This window comes from Panthera leo, chromosome D2 (assembly GCF_018350215.1).
Source record: "Panthera leo isolate Ple1 chromosome D2, P.leo_Ple1_pat1.1, whole genome shotgun sequence".
Taxonomy (NCBI): Eukaryota; Metazoa; Chordata; class Mammalia; order Carnivora; family Felidae; genus Panthera; species Panthera leo.
This window is the reverse complement of record NC_056689.1, coordinates 49408645-49425459: the sequence shown is the minus strand read 5'-3', so window position 1 is coordinate 49425459 and position 16815 is coordinate 49408645. Positions and strand designations below refer to the sequence as shown.

Genomic DNA, 16815 nt, shown 5'->3' with positions numbered 1-16815 from the left:
GGACCGCGAGCGGGCGCACAGGCTGAAAAGAGTGGCTGTGCGTGCAGAGGTGCGCTCACTGGGGCTGCGGGTGGCAGGCCCGCACCCCGCGTCCAGCACCTCGCTCCTACTCGTACCGGGCCCGGCCAGCATCCCGCGTCCCGCACAGGTTTCCTCTCCGCGCCCGGCGGGATCCCCACCAGGCGCCCGCGGCCGGTACCCCGAGCCCCGCCCTTACCCCCGCACCCCGCCCGCACCCTGGCCCCGCCCGGCCCGCCCCTGGCCCGCCCCCCTCACCGCCCCGCCCCGCCCCTGCCCACTCCTCCGGCGCAGTCCGCGCCCGCCCCGCCTCAGTCCCGCGACCCGAGCCCGGCGCGCAGCATCGTGGAGCAGCCGGAGTCCGCGCCCCGACGCTCTGCGCCCGCAGTGTCCGCCGTGTCCGCCGCGTCCCGGGCGGGCATGGGGCGACCAGGCTGACCGCCGCACCCCGCCGCCGAGACCCCCAGCCCCAGCCAGCAGCCCTCTTGCTGCGGCCCCGGCGTGCGCGGGCCATGGCGAAGGCGACGGCGACGGCCGGCGCCGCGAGGCTGCGGTTGCTGCTGCTGCTGCCGCTGCTCGGCGAAGGTGAGTCCTGCCGGGAGCCGGTGCCCGCAGCGGCCGGGGCGAAGTTGGCGCCCGGCGCCGAGCGGCGGAGTGGACGCGCTCGGAAACGCCTTTCTCTTTGCGGCGGGCAGCGCGCTGCGCAGTTGCCGGCCGCCTGGGCTGGGCCGGGAGCGAGGTGGAGCGGCCGACCCGGCGCCTCGAGGCCCAGACTGGGCGGGTCTCCGGCCAGAACGGGACGTGAGCCGGGCCGGGCGGCCGGGGTCGGTGTGCAGGGCCCGAGCCGCAGCGGCGCGTCCCAGCCTGGTTGCGCCCCGCGCCGCGGCCGCGTCTTGGAGCGACCCGGACGGATCTTGTCGAGGTTTTCGGCGCAGGTGGGGGAGGCCCGGTGAGGTAGCCCCAGAAAGCCCGCGACTTGGCGCGGGGAGTTCTGTCTTTGCAGATTGTTGCGTCCTGGTTTCCTGTCCTCGCTCCACGTCGGTGCATTCCTCCTCCAGCTCTGATATCCTGGCCCGCCAAGGGTTGCGGAGGGGATCTGCTCTTTTGTAAAAGGTTGCTTTTCCCTCGTGCGTTTTTGCCGCCCTGGTCTTTAAAAATTCGAAAAGCCCATGGTTTCTGGGAGGCTGCCCTCGAGGGCCCGCTCTGACTGGCCCAGCGCAGCCGGCTGAGGCCCCGCCATGGCCAGAGTTCCAACAGGCAGCATTAGAGCCGCACGCCGCTGCCAGGCAGGGCCACCTAAGGGAACAGCCTTTGGGACGGAGAGACCGCTCCGGGCCAACCTTTACCAAGCGCTTTTGATCATCCTAGAGTGGGGCAGGGCTATGTGCCGCCAGCCAGCGTAGGGGCTGAAAGGATTAGATGTGGCCTTGCAAAGGCTGGGCACCGCCCCCGATGCCAGACTGACAGGATGAATCCTAAGGCCATAGAATCTTTGATCCCTTTGGCCATACATTTTAGTGTTCCTGGAAGAGTCCTGATTTGATCTCTTCCTTCAGTGCTTTTGTATGCACCAAGTTTCTCTCTGACAGGGAAGCCTGCCCGCCCCCACTGCTTACAAAGGACTTTCCCTCCTTGTGGCCTTTGGGAACAGAAGAGGCGGTGGTCCCCTGCCTCTAGCCCCTGGTCTTGCTGACTCTGGGTTCACAGGCCTGCCCCAAGGCTTCATTTGTGTGACTGGATCCTGGGTTCCACTGGTAGATACTGAAGCCAGAATGGGTTCCCAGCCTGCCATGGGGAGGGCAGGGGAGAAGCTCTTTCCTTGCCCTGAGGAGGAATGTAGTGGAGGGAGCCTGTTTCCGGTATTGGGACTCTGGGGTCACTGGGTTGCAGGGGGAGGACCCCTAGGAAGCTGCAGTCAGGGCAGAAGTAAACACAAACAGAATGTTCTGAAGATCTCTTGTAACTCTGAGTTGCAACTTTGTACGTGCTCTTCCACAGCCATTAGCTTAACTGGGGTGCCTGGAAAGGCTTCAAGGGCTAGACTGTGGGGCCCAGGTTGCAAGAGTCAACCTGTGGCACTTGGGCGTGGATGTAGTTGGCTTTTTTACACCTCTGGCCCACGCAATTTGGTGGCCAGACTCTCCAGTCCAGGGCAAGTGAGCCTCCCGCCCCGCCCACCTTTCCCTTGGGATGACCAAGGTGCCATGATTGGCTGGTGCTGAGGGTGGAGAAGTGGGCCTGCAGCACCCACAGGAGACATCTGGGACCTTTGGAGAGGCACATGGGCACCCTTCACTTGAAGCAGCACTCCTGGAGCTCGTGAGCCTGGCTCTCGTGGAGCTGCACCGGATGAGCCCTGATGCTGCTCCAGGACCCACCCAGGCTGAGAGCAGCTCAGCCTCTGGGCGCCCTCTTGTGGATGCAGCATTCCGGTGACCAGGCCTATGGCTCAGGGGATGTGCTGCGTCTCTAGAGGATGAGACCTTCCCCCTGTGGCCAGACAATTCCCCAAGGCAGGAAGCTCTCTTCTGTGCTGGGAGACTGACAGGATGGGAGCAGGGAGGTGACCCAGATGAAGAGGCAGTGGCCTAAACCAGAGCACAGCGGAAGGAGCCCCGCTGCTTCAGGGCTGGCCAAGAAGCGGGGGACGGGGATGCCCGGAGCAAGGCCATGGGACATAATAAACAGACCCCTGAAACTTGTTCCCCTTCCACATGTGCACAGTGTCTTTGTGTGTGACCGCATATGCCTTAAGAGAAAGGTGCTGACACAGACTCCTCTCTCACATCCTGGTGTCCATGCATGGGTGCACACCCATAGGGTGTCTCTCTCTCTCTCTCTCACACACACACACACTCATAATGCTCATCACTAGACATGCTCCTGCCCTTTCTCAAGGATAATGTGATCATGACACCTATGGACACACACACGCTCCCACAATGAGTGAGGCCTAACCCCACTCATACTCCACCCTCACCCAGGGAACCCAGCCCCTGTCACTCACACGTACTGGGACCTCACATATATACATAGGAACCCCTGCCCTTCACCCCCTCATACACTCAGGGACACAGCCCATTGGCCCCGGGGATCCTGGAACCAGAGTTGGGAACTTCCATCTAAGACTTGTTCTTAGGAGAGTCTCTGGCACTTTGCTGCTCAACACAGGTGCAGCCACCCTTGGGGCATGGATGAGCAGTTAAGTCCCAGCCCAGGGCTCTCCCAGCCTGACTCCCCGGGTAGCACCATTTCCCCGACTTTTGGAGTTCCTCAGCAGGCCTCACGTCTCTCGTCTTTCTCGCCTATCTCCTTGGGTGCCATTTTGCTGAGCACCTGTGGCGTCAAGGACGGACCTGCCCTCTCTACCTGCAGACCCCTGGGACTTTCAGCCCCTGACACCAAAGAAGGAAGAACTTGCCATGACTTGGCATGCTCCCCTCCAGGATGCCAGGCCCGGCCCTCTGTAGTGTGGCCTGGGCAGGCCACTTATGCCTGGACCAGCAGATGTCAGAGCAGCCATGCTGGGAAGGCTGCCTCACCTACTTCTTACTTTCTTTTGGACCCTCCCTCTTTTTGGCCGGGGCCTAGTAAAAGACATGTCCTCCTTCACCAGCTGACCTGGACCCCTGCCTTCCGTCTCTTTCACCCTAGCCTGCATCCCCACTATGCCTCTCTGACCTCTGGGAGCTGCTTGCATCCCACAATGCCTGCCCTGGGCCCCACCAGGGCCCAGCCTACCCAAGAACACAGGGGATGGGCTAGCTGGTGGGCTCCTAAGGGTGGGGCCTGCAAACAGCAAATGAGGAAGTTTATTGAGCCCATCGCTAAATTGCCTTTATTCTGCAGAATTGCTTTAGGGATGGCTAAGTAAATCGCTGTTTCCTTGATGGTGTGAAGAAAATGGGATGCATTCACCTAATGGGGAGCTAATGGCCTTTTAGCCAGGGGAAGAGAAAACTAATTAAAAATTATGGTATCTGTTAAAATGGAGCCCAGGGTGCCAGGGGGAATGGAAGGCCCGGAAGCTGCCACTTCCCCCGAGGCCTTACCCCTCTCTGTGACCTGAGGGAGGACTCCTCTGTCCTTGGTCTTAACTGGGTAAGGCTGAGGAGGAGCCACCCCAGGGAACTCACAGCCTGCTGGTCCTCTGCGGAGCACTGCCTGTCTGCCAGCTTCCTGTAACCTCCCGAAACCCTGAGGGACATGGCCTTGGTATCCCATTTCGCAGGTGAGGAAGCCGTGCCCCACATCACCTGTGGACTCCAGCCTATGGAGGAGATTTAGTGACTCCTCACCCCTAGTCCTACGCCTTTTGGCAAATGCCTTCTCTGAGCCGGTGGTGGTGGGGACCAGGCATGGGGCTGAGGAGGGCTCCTGGGAAGGGAAAGGAGTCCTGAGCCTGCTCGCCCACCAGTGACTCACCTGCTCGGGGCTCCAGCAGGGAGGGAAGTGGCATGGGAGGGAAGTGTGGCACTGTGCTCGAAACAGAAGCTCATCTGGGTCGTGGCAGATTTCTTTGGCTGGACCATTGCTTTAGCTGATGTCTGGGAGTCTCATGGGTCTAGAGACAGCCACCAAGCATGGCCCTGTCATGGCCGGCCCCAGGAGAGGGGTGTGTGTGCTCTTATGTGGCAGAAAGGGGTCTCTGTGAGGGTGCAGCCTCTGCACCCACCCTCTGCCTGGGGACGCAGTACCTGACCGAAGCTATTGTGCCGAGGTGGCGGGGGTGGGGGGGGTGCGGGGCTTCAGGAGGTGTGGGTACAAGTGTGTCTCCGTATCCACGACCGGGCTCTCCTCCCCAGGGCTCCAGGGCACACTGGGAGGAGAAAGTGCCCAACCAGTACCCAGGAAAAGCACAGAGTTGGAGAGGCACTCCCCCACTCCCATAGTAGTGCTTCCTTCTGTCCTGTGGAAGTGGCTGCATTTCTGCTGCGGAACCATTTCCCCCTTCCTGTGGGTGTGGGGGGGACATTTCCTATGTGAGGGCCCTGCTCTGGCTCCTGACCTTGGCAGCACTCAGCTCAGGTCCCCCATGTCCTCTTCCTCCTCCTCATGTCCTCCTCCTCTTCCTCATGTCCTCCTCCTCCTGTGGCCCTCCTCTTCCCTGTGTCTTCTTCCTCCCTGTATCTTCCTCCTCCCCATGTCCTTCTCTCCATGCCCTCCTCCTCCTCCCCGTGTCCTCCTCCTCCCATGTTCTTCCCTGTGTCCTCCTCCTCCTCCCCACATCCTCCTCCCCATGGCCTGCTCCCCATGGCCTCCTCTTCCCCATATCCTTTTCTCCATGCCTTCCTCCTCCCCCCGTGTCTTCCTTCTCCTTCCTATAGACTCCTCCTCCTCCCCATGTCCTCCTCCTCCTCATGTCCTCCTCCTCCTTCTCACGTCCTCCTTCTTCCTGTGTCCTTCTCCTCCCCGCATGCTCCTCCCCATGCCCTCTTCCTCCCTGTGTCCTCCTTCTTCTGTGTCGTCCTCCCATCCATATCCTTCTCTCCATGCCCTCCTCCTCCCTGTGTCTTCCTCCTCCTCCCCGTGTCCTCCTCCTCCCCACATGCTCCTCCCTGTGTCCTCCTCCTCCGTGTCCTTTTCTCCATGCCTTCCTCCTCCCAGTGTCTTCCTCCTCCTTCCTATATACTCTTTCCTGTGTCCTCCTCCTCTCCACATCCTCCTCCCCATGTCCTCCTCCTCCTTCCTATAGACTCCTCCTCCTCCCAGTGTCCTCATCCTCCTCCCCATGTCCTCCTCCTCCTTCTCACATCCTCCTTCTTCCCGTGTCCTCCTCCTCTTTGCTGTGTCCTCATCCTCCTCCCCATATCCTCCTCCTCCCCATATCCTCCTCCTCCTTTGTGTACCCTCCTCCCGTGTCCTCCTCCTCCTTCCTGAGTCCTCATGCTCCTCCCCATAACCTCCTCCTCCTCCTGTTGTCCTCTTTTTCCCCAGTGTCCTTCTCTCCATGTCCTCCTCCTCCCCGTATCTTCCTCTTCCTCCCAGTGCCCTTCTCTCCATGTCTTCCTCCTCCTCCCCATGTCCTCCTTCTCCTGCCTGTGTTTTCCTCTTCCCCATTCCCTCTCCATCCTCCTGGTGTCATCCTCTGCCTCATTTCTGCAGTTTCTCCGAGTGAGTGGTTTAATAGTGATAGTAATAGTGATCTACAGACACTCCCTGAGGGACCGCCTGCTGCCTAGAGAGCTTCTCCAGGGCTGGGGATGCCCCTGGGGAGACAACAGAAGGGCTCTTTGACCTCAGAGCTGTCACTGTGCAGGGAGGGACAGGCAGTAAAGGAAGCACTAAGCTGTCACTTACCCCAAAAGCATGTGTGTGATTTCAGAGGTGCTCAGCAGGAGTACCCTGCCCCCTGAAGGGCAGGGGAGGGGAGGGCACTGGGCTGCCAGGCAGGCAAGTGGCCCTCCCAGCTATGGGCTGCAGTGTGGTTATGACAGCAGGGGATCATGCATCCCTGCTGGGCTCCCTCCTCTTCCCTGCTCCCTCTCCTCAGCTTCCCATAGGTCTCTGAGGCCTTTCTTCCGTGCTCTGTGGGTCGGGGTGCTTCAGCCCCTAGAAGGCTGTGGGGTCAGTATGACTCAGAGAGGCCACACCCAGCGTGGCCCTCTGGTGGCCTGGGGAGGGCGCTCCTGAGAGGCTTGAAGGGGTGGAAATGCCCAGGCCTCCCAGAGCCCACCTGACTTTCCCTTCCCAGCCCCAGAGTGGCAGTCCAGGCCTGGTGTTTGAGGGTTTAAGGGAGACTGTGACTTCTGAGGCAGGGCTCCACCTCACCTCAGAAGACCTTAGAAGACCCCTCTTTGGGCCAACACTCCAAGACCCTTGGGAGCCCTGTAGACTGGGCCCTCCTGCCCTCCCTCCCCTCCTGATCCTCCTACCATCCACCTTTCCTGAGCTCTGGGACCAGATGAGGGCCTGGGCTCCCATCGAGCTCAGACTTCACAGCTGTGCGGTTGTAGGGGCCCCTGGGACCTCCCTTTGTCCCTGAGGCTGGAGGCTGTGAAGCCGGTGCACCCCTGCACTGTCCCCTCTGAGACTCTGGGCCAGGAGGGGGTGGGACAAGAGGAGGCAGCAGTGTGCCATTGTTTCCTCAGCTGGAGCTGATGCCTCTAGAAAATGCGGTTGTGGGGGTAGGTGACACTAACAGGACCTTGAGGGAGACAGTTTAGGCACCACCTGGGCCCCCAAGGAGAGCAGGTGGCCAGCCGTGAGCAAACACCTCTGTTTGCCTTTGCCTTATGAGTGGCTCCACAAAGTACAGCAGCCCGGGTGCCGCTGCGGAGAGGTCACCTGTGCACTTGAACAGGTGTGTGCCCACCTGGTGGGCTGGCTAGTGCAAGTTGTCCATGACAATATCAAAGCCAGGGGGGTGGGGGAGGGCAAGGCTAGAGTTCTGTGTTGGGCAGGGCTCAGTTCTGGGCCCAACTCAGGGAAGGTGCCTGTGCCCCCGTAGGCCTGGGTCCTAGGGCCCCAGCCCTCTTCCCAAGTTCAGGCGCTGGCGGCTGTACCTCATGGCCATCTTGGGCCTTTGCTCCTATGTGACATGGGGTGCTGATGTCTGTGATCTGCGGGGCCCAGGGCTCCAGAAGTGCTTAGAGAGCAGTATGGCCTGGGGGGCTGGGGTGGGGGAGGGGGAAGGGACCGCAGGGGTGTCGAAGCTCTGAGCCCTGCCCCAAGCACCAGCCGGATTGGAGAAAGGGTTCTCCTGCTAAAAATAAGTTAGAAGGCCCCTGGCAAGCTAGTAGCCACCAAAGCTGGTTCCAGTGTCCCATAGGTGGCTGTGTGATCACCAGAAAATTGCAGTGATTCTCAGCCTTCCAGAAGGGGGAAAAGAAAAAATGTGATTAATGGCCCCAAATCATTAATGACCTACAAAATGCTGGGGGAAATGTGCACTCTGTGTGCCAGGACCTGGGGGTGGGGTGTGTGAGGGTGTTGACCTGGACGTGTGCAGAGTGATGGGGCCATCCAAGAGTCTAGAGAGTTTGTTCCCTCAATTTCTCTTGCTGGTGAAACCAGCAAAGACACAGAAACAGTGAAATGGTTCAAGACAGAAGCTGGGGCTGCTCCTGGGTGGGTGCGGGTTTCTCCTTGCCTGCTCCCCTGTCCTGCCCTCCCAACACTGGCTGTGGGGCATCTTCTGCATTCTGTCCTTTCCGGGGAGGAGAAAGGGTGGAGTTGGGGAGCAGGGCACCATTCCAGCAGCCACTTAGTGGGGTAGCCACCCTCCATCTCCTCACTTCTGGAGGCAGGGTTAACATGCACTTAGCCCTATGCAGATGGGTGTTGCCACCAGAGGGATGACCCACGTCAGGTAGGCAACCTGCAGGGTGGTCTTTGCAGGAGATTCATCCAGCAGGACCACAGACATGACTCCACAGAGCCTTGAAGTCTCTTGAGTGAGAACCCACTCGAAGATTCTCTGCTTCCAAGCCTCCCACCGACTCCTATCTTTGAGGGCAGGTGAGACTGCACTTGGTAAGAGAAAGCCCCACAGCCTCAGTGATTCAACACAGCCAGTTTGTCTCCTACTAATGGTCCCTCCTGCTAGCCCCTCCATGCCCAGCTGTGTGCTCAAGGAGGGGCACAGAGCCAGGCCTGGAGGGACCCGCAGCACTCTGCCCATGTTCCACAGGCTAGAACCCCATCACGTGGCCCTTCTCTCCACAAGAGAGGCCCAGAGTACAAAGGAGGGCATGGCGGGTGGGAGGGCACACACCGGAGCACCTGCCTACACTCTCGGGGACCCCTGCTCCCGACACGGCACCCCTGCGCACGGACTCTTCCATGGCAGTTCTCCTGGTCAGCACAGCCAGGGCCTGTGTCCTGCCCAGCATCTGCCTGAGGGAAGGGTAGCAAATAATTACAATTTGCTTCTTTTTGGTGAGGTAAAATTCACATAACATGAAATCAACCATTTTAAGTGAACAATTCAGTGGCATTCAGTACGTTCACAATGTTGCATAGGTATCACATCTATGTAGTTCCTAAACGGTCTCATCGAGGCAGAAGGAGACCCCAAACGCATTTAGGCACTGCCGTGTATCCCTGCAGCCCCCAGCCCATGGTAACCACTGCTCCGCCTTCTGTCCCTATGGGTTTGTCCACTTGGGATATTTCACATAAATGGAACTTTGTATCCGGCATCTTTCTCTGAGCATGATGTTTTCAAAGTGCACCCACATTGTAGCATGTATCAGTGCTTCATTTCTTTGTAAGGGTAATATTTCCTTGGATTGTAAATATCATGTTTATTTATCTGTTCATTTCCACCTTTTAGCTATTGTGAATAATGCTGCTGTGAATATTCACGTACAAATACCTGTTTGAGTCCCTGGTTTCACTTCTCTTAGGTGTGTCCCTAGGAGTGGAATTGCTGGGCCATATGGTAATTCTGTTTTATTTATTGAGGAATTCCCAAATTGTTTTCCATGGCAGCTACACCATTTTGCATGCCCACCAGAAGCGTGGGAGAGTTCCAATTTCACCACATCTTCAACACTTGTTATTTTTTGGATTGTTTTGTTTTGTTTTGTGTTAATTATAGCCAGCATACTGGGTACGATGTGGTATCTCATTGTAGTTTTGATTTGCATTTTTCTAATGATTAGCAATGTTGAACATCCTTTCACGTGCTCATTAGCCATTTGTATCTTCTTTGAAGAAATCTCTAATCAGGTCCTTTGCCCATGTTTTAATTGGGTGGGGTGTCTTTTTGTTGTTGGGTTTACCTTGCTTCATCAAATCTCCACCAAGTTTTGCTAAGAAGCTGTTTTGTGTCATTGCATTTCATTGTGTCAGTGGCATTTCTGTTGGTATCTGAGCCCCAGATCCCTTTTGAGGAGGATGTGGGTTCATCTGATGTTCAAGGTGGGAGGCTGAGTCACCATAACCCCACTGGGACCCTGAGGACATTCTCAGAAATCCTGGACCTTGAGGCCACTTTAGGCTCGAATGCCCCAGAGGCAATGGAGTCACAACTTGTGTGTGTGACGCCCACGCCCAGAAATCACCTTGTGAAGGACCAGGGAAAGGAGTGGTGCCAGGAATCAGCAGCCCACCCAGCCCACCTGACAAGCCAGGACTCAGCAGCAGGGGAACCCAGGGCTGCCCTGTCTTGCTAAACCTCAATCCTGACTCTAAAAATAACCAGGCAGATCCGGTGTAAGTTGATTACCGTAATTGTAGCTCTGTGATGTCATGCTGCCAGTCCCTTGAAGCCATTTTCCTGGGACAGAGTGTGTACCAAGGCATTGCTCAGCCTTGCAGGAGGGCTGGGCAGTGGCATGGGCATCACAAGGCCTTGACTGAAGAGTGGCTGGAAGGCTTTGTGGGCCCCAGGCAGATCTGATTCCAGACTGGGGAACCAGGAATGCAGAGAGAGAACAGAAGAGAACCGGCTTCAGTCAGCAGGTGCTGTATGCCTGGTCTGTCCCAGCCGTGCTTCCAAAGAGGAGTTCCTGTCCCAGTTCACAGCTGGGAACAGACCCAGAGAGGCAATTGCCAAGCCGGTCACACAGCGAGGCAGTGAAGGAGCGTGGGCTTGGGCCCGGCTCTGCCCTTGTCTTTCTGCTTCCTTGTGCTGCACTAAAATCTCTCCTTTGGATCTAGGCCCATGTGTTTTTGCCTTACCATTGGTGGCCTAGGGAGATACCTGTGATCCTAATCCTATTCCATCCCATATCCTACTCCCCTCCCAGAGGCCACCTAGGTCAAAGCCCATCCCAATTTCTAATATGCCCACCATTCTGCCTCCTGGTCCCGGGTCAGGAAGTTCATTCAGTGAATGCTTCTGCGCCAACATCACATAGACTCATAGGAGAATCAGAATTTAAAGGAGCCTTAGCATTGGATGCAACCTTATCATTTTATAGATGGGGAAACTGAGGCCCAGAGGGAGCCATGAGTTGTCACACATGTGAGAAGCATCAACTGAGGACTCGCCTGCCATGACCCCTTCTCCATACAGCTTCTCCAGCCCTGCAGTTAGGCTCCTTTTTACTCTTGAAGTTGAGGCCTTAGAGGTCTGGTGCTCCAGTAGGCTTGATAACAACAGCCAAATGCAGGTGCATGTGCCCCAGCCCTAGGCTTGTCTGGCCCCAGGTCCATGCTGTGCTGGAACCTGCCTCTCTCAGAGGCTTACCCTCCCAGCAGAGCAGACCCTTAGGCCTGCTTTGAAACCCCACATCCCCAGAGAGAACCCAGCTTTTCCATCGTGGTGGCCCTGCCTCAGGGTCCTACCTGCTGCTCACTCTGACTGCACCTGCCCTTGCTTACAGCAGGAGTAGGGAGAGGAGGGGGCAGCCCAAAGCCACAGGGAGGGACTGAGGGGGGCTACCAGTGGGAGCACTGTGACATCCCAAGCCTGCCCCACATAGGAGGGAGTGCGTGTTGGGGGCAGGAGGGCAAACCTGTTCGCTCAGCCCTTGAGGAAAGGGGCTTCCTTTGAGAGGTCCCTTGGTGTTCCTCTCAGACCTAACAAAGAAGCACGTCCAGACCACAGGATGGCCTTCCAGCCCCCCACTCAGCTGCAGCAGTCCCAGTAGGCCCTGCTCTGACCGACAGGCTGCTGCTGGCTCAGGGAGGTGCCTTTATCCCAGCCACCCTAAGTGCTACCTTCCTAGGAGCTGCCCTGACCCCTCCCCTCAGGAGGTACAAGTGGCCACTTGCAGAAGCCGGACTTTGCTGGTTCCACCTTTTCAAGTATTTGGTGATAATAGGACCCAATGGGGATGGAGGGCAGGACCCTGTAAGAGTCATTTCTGGTCCAGCAGAGATAGACATGTCAGGCCCCTGGCATCGGTGGGCCCCTGCCACGTCCTGCCTGTGCATTCAGCAACCATCGCTGTGTCTGTCCCTGTCAGGCAGATAACTGCCTGAGCAGACTCCCACCCAGTCACACTTTCCTGGGCCTTCATCCCATTTCATTGAAATGTTAACAAATTTATACCAGGAAACCTCTAGGGGCACCTGCTTTTTAGAAGAGGTAAGGGAGGCATGGATCGTTATTTATGATGGCATCATCGGTCTGGGCTGTAAGCGGGTGGGTAGGTGGTGCAGGGTCCCAGATCTCAGCGCCCTGGCTTCTCTGCGTGTGTGTGCATGGCCGTCACTGAGCAAAAGAGCTTGGTGGCCATGCATACCACCCTACACAGGACCCTAGCTTCAATCCTGGCTCACTGTCTGCGTGGCCTTGGGCAAGGTACTTAGCCTCTCTCTGCCTCAGTTTCCTCCTCTTCAAAGACAGGGATCATAATCATCCTGCTTCTGACAGTTGTGTTAATTCAGTGGGACAATGCATGTGAAATACCTCAGAACAGAGACTCTCACAAGGAGTGCACCATAGAAGTCTTGCTGGTTAATGTTGCACAAGAAGAGTGCTGCATGGGGCTGCGGGGGGGGGGGGGGGGGGGGTGGACAAAAATGGACAGGACCATCTCTGTTCAGGGATCTCAAGATAGGTGGGATAACAGGTTTGTTTAAGTCTGAGTCACAGTGCCCTGCTGGGTACATGAGGGACAGCTCCCCAGGCGGAGGCACCAGGGTCAAAGCCAGTAATGTCCTGGCCAGTCACCCCCAGGCCAGAGCTAGCACCCCCGAAGTCAGTTGGGACCTTGCAGCATGAGAGTCCTGGAGCCAAGTGGGCCTGGTGACCCCCACACAGTCATCAGCAGGCCACTTGGGTGGCCAATCTTGTTCCAGCCAGGCCTTGCCCTGGGTAAGAAATTAATTGTAACCTAATTGGCAGTTTCCTTTGCATAGAAGCCGGAAGGAGCTGCCAGTGAGGCTGGTGATTAACTCAGCAGCAGCTGGGAAATCACATTTGGGCAGGAGCATCCATCATCTCAGTGAGGCCACTGCAGCTGGCCTTGATGGGTGTGGAAGTGTGGGTGGTGGCTGCGGGTGCATGTAGGGTGCAACCTGGGGCCCGGGCCCCTCGGAGCAGAAGGCTGGGGCCTGTGTGCAGAGAGTGAGCCTGGACCACTGGCTCCCATGCTGCCTGGGCTGTAGACCTCAGTCATTGGCCTCACTTTCCCAAACCTCAACCTCAACCATGCAGAGACCCCTTCCCCACTCTTGGCAGAGGGCTACATGGATGACGTGGGTCGTGTCAGGAGACCTGGGCCCCGATGGCACTTCCGTGAGTGTGAGAGGTGAAACCCAGCTTCTGTTTCCCATCATTGAATGGGGGTGGGTGGGTGGCCGAGTGATGTCCCTAGACTACAGCAAGAGCTTAGGCGAGGGGTGCGAGGAAGAGCTTTTCACAAAGGTAGACGGGTGTGCCTGTGTGTGCAGAGTGGTATCTCTGAGGCAAGGGCTGGTTCCCAGCTCTCTCTTCCTCCATCCAGCTGCTCTCCCAGGATGCCGGCCACCTTTCCCAGCCAGGGCCCAAGAGGACAGGTATGTGGGGAGAACACCGCACCCCACGTTGGGTCTCCTGCCCTTCTCTACCGTGAACCACACGGTGAGGGCTTAGGCTGCAGGGATGATGTGGACCTCGAGAGCTGAGCTGGTGCGAAGTCCCTGGCCAGACAGGCAGGCAGGAGCCCTGGGCATTGTGCTAGACAGAACCTTTGGGAACATCGAGAGCCCCAGAGCGCATTATTGAAAGCTCAGGCATCCACTGTGTGTGCCAGGATCCCCATTCGTTCCTCCCTGTGTGCCGGGCCTACTCAGCTTGCCCTTGCTGTGTGCCCAGGCACCCCCAGGAAGGCCACTCAGCCTTGTGGCCATAGTGGCATAGGCTGCCTCCTGAGGGCTGCTGGCAGCATTTTGGGAAGAAGGAATGGAAGACTGAAACTGAAGTTGCACTGCCGTGATGTGACTAATGCCCTCATTGGACACCAGGGAAGTAGCTAGCCCTCCTTCAGTTCCTTCTTAAAAATAATTAAGATGATAAATTGTAGGGGTGCCTGGGTTTCTGTCAGTTAGGCATCCAACTTTGGCTCAGGTCACGATCTCGCAGTTCGTGGGTTCAAGCCCCATGTTGGGCCCTGTGTTGACAGCTCAGAGCCCAGAGCCTGCTTCGGATTCTCTCTCTCTCTCTCTCTCTCAAAAATAAACATTGAAAAAAAAATTTTTTTTAAGATGGTAAATTTTATGTGTATTCTACCATGATTAATTTTAAAAACTGGGATTCCCTTTGTGTGCCTCCCCAGATTTGTTCTTTATAAATTTGATTTGCAATTTGATCCGTACTTTTTTCCTAAAAGCTGAATGACATCACAATCCCTTGTAAAAGCAGGGCCTCCGGCTGAGACAAAGCACAGTGATTGCAGGGTGACCCTGCCTGTGCACACACACTTGTGTGCATGTGTGTGTGTGAGTGAGCACACACATCCTGGCCAACACCTACAGTTGGCAGTGCTCCTCAGTCACCAGTAAGTCATTTGCTGAGCTGGGATCAGAGGTTTTGTTCTCAGCCTGGTGGCTGTTGGCTCAGCACCCACCACCGGCCTCACCAAGATGGCCAGTGCACCAGAGGGCCCTCCATGTCCCTCGTGTGTCTTGTGCACATGACTCTCTCTGGCTCATCCTGCTGCTGACTGTCCCCCTGTGGCTCCCAGGGCCCATCAGACCAAGCCAGAGTATCCTAGCCCCACCTCCTCTCCCATCCCAAATTTGGACTATTTCCCAAAAACACCCAGCATCCCCTCCCCCATGAAACCATGTGTTTATCGGTTTGTTCCTTCCTTGTTGCGTTCATTGGTTCACTCATTAGTCTGTTCTTTCAGCTCAGATGTGGTGAGTTGGCTGATGCGACTGGAAGGTGGGTGCCCAGGAGAGTGGGGAGGAGGTGAGTTGGGACCTCACCCCTGGTGAGGAGCTGTGTTCTATTCTGCAAGCAGTGGACAGTTAATACAGGGCGTCAGGCGGAGGGTGACATGAGCCGACTCACCCTGGTTGCTCTGTACAAGTGGCCTGTGGGGTTGAGAGCGGGCGCAGGAAAGCCACTTGAGCATTGTGGCAGTGTCATCCAGGTGAGGGAGGTGTGGGAGCATGCGACTTCGATTGGGGATGGCAGAGGGCGGTCTGTGGGCTGGTGGAAGGGGTGGAAGTCAGACAGGCTCCAGGTGAGCTTGAGGTGTGTGTTCTGAGCAGTGAGGCAGGAGGTGCCCTGGCTGGGGTGGAAAGATGGCAGCAGGCTGGTGGGTGGGGGTGAAGGGGGGGGGTCTGGGTCCTCCTCTAAGTGGACTGAGATGTGAGAGGGGCTGGAGCAAGACGGCGGAGATTCGCACCTGGCACCGAGGAGGAGGTCAGTCAGGGCGTGGGAACATGGCAGTTGTCAGCACAAGACTCATGAACCTGGCCACAAATGCTGTGGGACTGACTGCCGCTTGCTAGCAGAGAACGGGGAGAGAGAACGAGGAGCTTCCGACACCCAGAGGGGCGGCGAGGGGGAGGAAACCAGCGCGGGAGGTTGGCCACCTGGCTTATTGTGGTGCAACTGGAGAGAACACCAGATAGGAGCCAGAGAGAAGAGGGAATACTAAGGAGTGACAAGTAGAACGAGGATAGAGTTCTCAGCAGCAGCAACAAAAGCAAAAGAAAAAAAAAAAAAAGTCCTCCGAAGGACTGAGAGAAAGTAACTGTCCTACAGAATCCTCTAACACAGCAGAAGTACCTTCCATGAATGAGGCAGAAGGTTTAAAAAAAAAAAAAAAAAAGTTTTTTTTAAGGCAAGAGGAACCCAAGACCCAGGTTCATGTTCGAAGTGAGTGGGATGAAGTGGAAGGTGGGGACCGGGGAGGGGCAGGAACATTGCGAAGCGTCCAGTGAGGTTGGCCTTGGGCTCAGGGTGGTGGTTGTGGGAGGGGGGGGGTTATATTTACTTGCAGTGTAAATGTTCTGTATGACGTATTTGTGTATATCAAATATACAATTAGAATAAAGAGAGAATGTGAATGTGATAGAGGAGGGGCCATGGTGTGGACAGGCCACATCCTGAGAGGGTGACAGTGCCAAGCATGGGTCTTGGGGGCTAGAGAGACCCCCTCCAGGGACAGCTGGCCTGCAGGGGAGGGGCTGCCCCTGGGGAGAAGTCAGTGAGGTCTGTTTCCCATTCCCAGCAAAGATGATGGCATTAGGAAATCGTCTGTTAAGGAGATTCTGCTGGGTTATAATAAAACTGTCATCTGCACGATCTGGCGCTCATCAAGGGCAGGAGCCAGGGCTGTGTAGAGAGTGGATTCTGCAGGAAGGGCCTGCCCTGCACACAGTGCTAACCCTGCCCAGGTCTTGGATCAAACCGTTTCACTCTTTTTTTCTTTCTTAGGAGCCCTGAGTTCCAACTTTCATGTTGCAGTGCAGCACATTTTTAGTTGTTGGGGGCTCTCTGCACTTCTCTGGCAGGGTGAGCGTGTGCCACGGGGAGTGTGACTCACCGGTGCTCATAGCAGCCGGGAGGACAGGCCCCGAGATGGGGTGAGAGACCAAGGGCACCCGGCCAGGAAGTGCCTGCCCAGATACGGACTGGCATGGTCAGAGGGCGGCACAACCACCACAGAGGGTGGCACCGAAATCCGAGGCACCTCGGGTGAGCTGTGTGTGGCCGTGATGGCCAGGGCTGGCCAGGACCATGGAGAGCTGGCGAAGGTGAGCCCACAGTCAGGACCGGTCTATACTACACTACCCTAAGTGAGCCACAGGACGTGTGCGTGAATATGTAACCGTGTGTGTGTGAGAGAATGAGTGTGTGCATGAGAGATGTGTGTATGAGTGCGGGCTCACCGAGGATTCAGCACTCACACAGCAGTTGAAACAGGAGAGGTGAACATAACTTATTAATCTGTGTTGACA

General features: G+C 56.9%; 1 protein-coding gene across 1 annotated transcript in view; it reads left to right on the top strand.

The window, feature by feature from the left end:
* The first annotated feature begins 349 nt into the window (after nucleotides 1–349).
* RET (ret proto-oncogene) overlaps nucleotides 350–16815 on the top strand; it is a 52676-nt gene continuing 36210 nt past the window's right edge. The window contains exon 1 of the mRNA XM_042908630.1: nucleotides 350–603. Coding sequence (XP_042764564.1) covers nucleotides 531–603 — 73 coding nt within the window. The 5' untranslated portion in view covers nucleotides 350–530. The remainder of the gene's footprint in view (nucleotides 604–16815) is intronic.